General features: G+C 37.7%; 2 protein-coding genes across 3 annotated transcripts in view; one reads left to right on the forward strand and one right to left on the reverse strand.

The window, feature by feature from the left end:
- LOC113114651 (leucine-rich repeat and fibronectin type III domain-containing protein 1-like) overlaps window positions 1-6,000 on the reverse strand; it is a 680,315-nt gene that overhangs the window by 616,820 nt on the left and 57,495 nt on the right. The gene's annotated exons all lie outside the window — the stretch shown is intronic.
- The window catches only part of LOC113114668 (cilia- and flagella-associated protein 251), a 7,755-nt gene continuing 3,393 nt past the window's right edge, over window positions 1,639-6,000 (forward strand). The window contains exons 1-4 of the mRNA XM_026281580.1: window positions 1,639-1,868; window positions 2,850-2,878; window positions 3,060-3,132; window positions 3,417-3,476. Of these exons, the coding sequence (XP_026137365.1) occupies window positions 1,820-1,868; window positions 2,850-2,878; window positions 3,060-3,132; window positions 3,417-3,476 (211 nt within the window). The 5' untranslated portion in view covers window positions 1,639-1,819. The remainder of the gene's footprint in view (window positions 1,869-2,849; window positions 2,879-3,059; window positions 3,133-3,416; window positions 3,477-6,000) is intronic.

Below are 6,000 nucleotides of genomic sequence, written 5' to 3' on the forward strand. Positions count from 1 at the left end.
GAGGATTTCACCATTTCATTTGATAAAACTATCTTCATTCATTCGTATCGTATACACAGACTGACAGAAACGCCAATGTCTTTACGACAACCTGTCAGAATAACGTTTTGGTATAACTTGAAGAAATTCAAACAGAAATACATTACTATTGCACAGTAGAGTATGCTATACTTCAAGTATTTTATACTTGATATGCTATACTTCCTATTAGCTAATAATAATAGTTAATTAAAAAACACAGAAACTCTGGTTACAACCCAACAAAATAAAAGTTTGGTCCAACTCAAAGAAGTTATGTAAGAAATTGCTTAGTAAAATATACTTAACAAAAGATATACTAAAACATTATTTTAAAGGAATATCACACAAGTTTTCATAGAAGTTTTAATTTAAGCTTGCCAAAACAATAACACCATGTTTTTCAGAAACAATTTCTAAAAGTACATTTGTATTTGTGCCTATAATGTTTATTTATTTATGATTATTGTCAGCTAATAAAAGCTATGCTTCAGGACCATATTCATATAACATCTAAGGCTAAATGTAGCTCTTGACTGGTTGAGTTAGATGATGATTAACACTAAACTGTAGAAAATCAGTTGAGTCTCCCCAGCTGGAAATGTCATTGGCTGTTAAAATCTTGTGTTTCTTATAATAAATTGACATATTGATAACACTGAATCTTTTATAATGCTCTTAATGACATGTGGATGCATACTGTATGCATTAGTGAGTGTGTGGTGCTTATGGGGTATGGTCACTTATTCCTTATATGAACTGTTTCAAATGCAAGACATTGATTGCATGAGATTAAGTTTGTAAATGATAGCCTGTGTCCTTTTGTAGTGTGCACATATATTTATCATCAATCTGTGATAACTGTGACTAAATTCAGTACATATACGTCTGCCATATGTTGCCACCCCGAATAAAATTCCTGCCCCCTTCTCGCCACCCCATCAGTATTTTTCTAGATCCGCCCCTGAGTGCACATCAAATATTCGCTGATTTCTTGCTCACATTATTTGCTCGTATAATCTCTAAACTTTAAATCCAATATTGTATTGTGAGACTAGACCATTATCAACTAAATAAACTAAAACGATTAAAAAGAGAAAAACACTTTCTTATCTGAAACAAAACTTATTTAAAACTATAAAGTTTATGTATTTTTTCTAGTTGCCAAGGAAACATGTCCCATTTTTTTGTTTAGTTGAACTGCTAAAATAAAACTAATGAATAAAATTGAAACCATAAAAACTTCTATAATCTATATTATAGACTATATAAAATAACTAATAAAATGAAGCAAGACATCACAAGCGCAACAAAATGATTAAAAATGTTAATATGAACAAACCACACGTTTGTATTTGTATTATTTAACATTAAGGAGAGATTCTGACCATATTCCGAATGTATTTCAATATATGAATTAATGTCGTTTTGTAGAAAAATGAAATGGTGCTTAAAAAAAAGAAGCAAATTATTTTCAGATAATCAAACACTGTAATAATTACAGAATATTAGTGCTTTGCAGCGAAAGTACGTCATTTGGTTTTCAATTATATCGATATTTTATTAATTAATTTGTGTCGCTGAAAACGAAACACTTATCTCCCCAGACAGTCGTGAGCGCGCACGGACACGCGCACGGGCTCCATCTGTGCGCGGGCACGCCGCGGGAGCGCGCAGAGCTCATCATGTCCTCCAGGTGGATCTCCCTGTAGTCTCTCCCCACAACCAGACGTGATCAAATCATCTTCATCACCATCTTCATCTGTTCTGCTGTGCGCGCGCCCGTGTGTGTGTGTGCGTGATGCGCGTGCTGGTGTTCTGGTCGGCGGCGTGCGTGTTCTTCGCTGCAGGTGAGTGACCTTCAGCTGTGCTATCATAAATCTGCATCTGCGTCGATAAACGTTCAGTGTGTGTCCGGTATCGTTCATCTCTCACAGCAGCAGCAGCAGTCGCGTTACATAACACCTCAAACACGCCTCTATTAGTATTATTATCAGATACTTTATTAATCCTTCACAAGAAATCATATTGTTACAGCAGCAAGCACAAATCAATCCATGCACTAAAACATATGTACCTAAATAAGAATCTCTCTCACACACACACACACACACACACACACAGGAAGAAATGATTGCACATTATAATGCTAATGTATTAAAGTTGTGTTGGTGAGTTTAGTTTGATCTGATCCGGTGGGACAGGAATAGCAGTAATCTGGGATTATTGTCCTCCGTCAGGTGTCTGTCTGTTCAGATTAATGCTTCACCGCACAAAAACACCTGTCAGCTTTCAGATTTGGGGCTTTCTGCTGTTTCACGGTGGGGGGGTTTCAGACTAGTGGAAGGAAAACAAACACAGGACATTGTTAAGTGTTTCTATTATAGCACTTTATCTATTTGTGTCAAAAGATTTCAATTCCAGTTCGCTTCTCCTTCACTGAGCCATCAGTCTCCTCTTCAGCAGCGCTCATTAATATGCATGTTTATTAATGAGTTGCTCCATCCTTAAATGAGTGTTAATGAGCAGTCCTGCTCTCTCATGGGTTAGGTGTACGAATTATTATAATAACATTATATTATGCATAATTACATCAATTAACCATAGCGTAATTAATATTACTCAGTACTAAAATGTATAATTACACTGTAACAAGGAAATGTTGAGATAAAGAAAGCAGAAGTAGATGTCTGCTAGAGCGGTATCTTCAGATGGTGTGTCTAAAGCACATCTAAAGCACACGTGTGTATGTTTCTCTTCTTCTGTGTGCGTCACGCTCCGGTGTCAGTCTGAAAGAGTCTGATTCTGTCTGTTTCTGCTCTCGTCTGCAGTGAGGTGCGTCCCTCTGCTGGAAGAGAAGGTCAGACACGCTTCCATCATGCTTTCTGATGTGTGTGTGTGGATCTCTGCAGACTAACCTGTGTGTGTGTGTGTGTGTGTGTGTGTGTGTCTCTCTCTCTCTCTCTCTCTGTGTGTGTGTGTGTGTGTGTCTCTCTCTCTCTCTCTCTCTCTCTCTCTCTGTGTGTGTGTGTGTGCACCAGAGCGTGGACTGTTCTTCTGATGGGGTCAGTAGTGCTGATGGACAGACGGTGGGCTGTGAGCGACGAGAGACCGGTGAGTTTCTGACAAACCTGTGAGACACTAAAGAAGATATTCTGAGACTATTCAGCATGAACTCACACATCACAGCGGGTAAAAGGTGCTGATGACATGAAATGTTCTCCAGATGTTGGTAACAACTCAAGTACTCCATACATACAGAGAGAACAGAAGTTCAGAAATTATGTTCTGTGTAATGATGGAATTAAACACATGAAGAAAGAGAGGTGCAAATATAATTATATTTACTGGTGAAACGGTGAGGTGTTGAAGTGACTGTGTGCTGGTTCTGTTAACAGATGAAGCTCAAGAGAGACATGAGGGTCTTCTGAGAGAGCTGCAGGAGCTGGCTCAACACGGTCCGTAACACACACACACACACACACACACACACACACACACACTGTGATGCAGCTTTAGGTCTCTACGAGATGACAAAGCCTTTATTCAGATCAGTTTACAGACTTCATCAACATCAGTCATGAATCATACTCCTTTCTGACTCGTTCTGAGCTGCTGATGCCAAACACACTCTCTGTTTTACTCTTTCACGTCACTACCGTATTTTCCGGACTATAAGTCACACTTTTTTTCATAGTTTGGCTGGTCCTGCGACTTATAGTCAGGTGCGACTTATTTATCAAAATTAATTTGACTTGAACCAAGTGAAATGAACTAAGAGACATGAACCAATAGAAAACATGACCGTCTCCAGCCGCTAGAGGGCGCTCTATGCTGCTCTGTGCTCCTGTAGTCTACACTGAAGATATAGAGCGCCCTCTCGCGGCTGGAGACGGTCATGTTTTCTCTTGGTTCTTGGTTCTAAATAAATGCGACTTTAAAATGGATATTTATGCATCTGAAAGCTAAATAAATGATCTCTCCATTGATGTGTGGTTTGTTTGGAGGACAATATTTGTCTGAGATACAACTATTAGAAAATCTGGAATCTGAGGGAGCAAAAAAAATCTAAATATTGAGAAAATCATCTTTAAAGTTGTTCAGATGAAGCTCCTAGCAATGCATATTACTAATCAAACATTACGTTTTTATATATTTATGGTAGGAGATATCTTATCTTCATGGAACATGATCTTTACTTAATATCCGAATGATTTTTGTCATAAAAGAGAATTGTGTCTCATACAATGTATTGTTGTCTATTTCTACAAATATACATCTGTGAGACTGATGACTGCTTCTGTGCTGCCTAGCGAGGCCCGTGCCTCTGTAGACATGTCCCTGGCCACCCCCGTGCTGAAAAAAAAAGTAATATGATTTACACGCGAGCGCCAAAAGCGGAACTAATGTGACGCAACGCTCTACACGGGTAAAATAGTGCAGCGCACCCAAACACTTAATCATATTCAGGGATGCAAACATCGCGCTTTTCGGCGCCTCCCGTTTTTTTCACATCAGTTTGGGTGACTTGGTTCTGATTATAATTTCTCAAAGTCATCTGAAGCAATTCCATAGCTTAATGTTATGGACAGAAGACTATTTACATCATTTAATTAAAGTTTACAGAAACCTTGTTTTCCCTCCTCTGCGGCTGTCAATCATTCTCCATTCAGTATTCAGATAGCGCGCACCTCGTCCATTTACAGCAGGATGCATGGTAAAATATCTCCAATATTATATACTCACATTATAATGCTTGATCTGCAGAAAAAAAGGCTGTGGATTTGAAAAAAAAGACTTTTATTTTGTGTATTTGTATTTAATGTTTGTTGCTGTTTTTAAAAGACTCGCTTGTTCCTGTTAGATCACACACATTTTAAAAGCAGTAAACTTTTAAAATCACTTTGTGAGTTCTGTTTTGAAGCGTTTCATATTATCATGGTTTTGCGCACTGAAAGATTATTAAAAGCTTATTATATTTTTAGCCTGCACAATACATTTAAAATAAGCATAATTTAATTGTATATTATTTTTGTAGTGTAGTGTAAGCATTATAAATATATACACTTCTGAATTCTTGACATTCATATATAAATATTAAATTGTGAAATGTATGATTGCCTGATTGAATTTTATAAGAGTACTAATAGTAATTTGTTTTTATTAACATGTTTAGATTGTGTAAAATTACTGTGTAGATTTTTACAAGAATTACTTTTTCTATTTATTTGCATTACATTTAAATAAAATATGTTGCCATTTTTAATGTGCCCCTCTGGTTAAACACTGGCCCCTCCTTGGCCCCCCTAGTAAAATTTGTCTAGAGCCGCCACTGGACTCAAATGACTCAAATGATTCACAAACCCGCTCTGAAGTCGCGATCCGACTCAAATGATTCGCGAACCCGCTCTGAAGTCGCGATCCGACTCAAATGATTCGCGAACCCGCTCTGAAGTCGCGATCTGACTCAAATGACGCAAATGATTCAGATGACTCAAATGATTCGCGAACCCGCTCTGAAGTCCCGATCTGACTCAAATGACTCAAATGATTCGCGAACCCGCTCTTAAGTCGCGATCCGACTCAAATGAATCGCGAACCCGCTCTGAAGTCGCGATCTGATTCAAATGATGCAAATGATTCGCGAACCTGCTCTGAAGTCGCGATATGACTCAAATGATTCAAATGATTCGTAAACCCGCTCTGAAGTCGCGATCTGACTCAAATGAAGTTGGGATGTGGTATAGTTTCCACATACTTGAAAAAAGAGGTTTATAGCCAGTAAACTTTTGTTTATAAATGTGAAATTTAGCTAACAGGAAACATAAATTAATTATGTAATATTTTCCAGTATTCTCTTTTGACATTGTTTTTGCATCTTTTTTGCTTTACTGGAAAGACACACTGCAACAAAAATCCATTGAACAAATCACTTTGTGAGCTCAGTTTTGAAGCGTTTCATATTATCATGGTTTTGCGCAA

Source organism: Carassius auratus, chromosome 15 (genome assembly GCF_003368295.1).
Source record: "Carassius auratus strain Wakin chromosome 15, ASM336829v1, whole genome shotgun sequence".
NCBI lineage: Eukaryota > Metazoa > Chordata > Actinopteri > Cypriniformes > Cyprinidae > Carassius > Carassius auratus.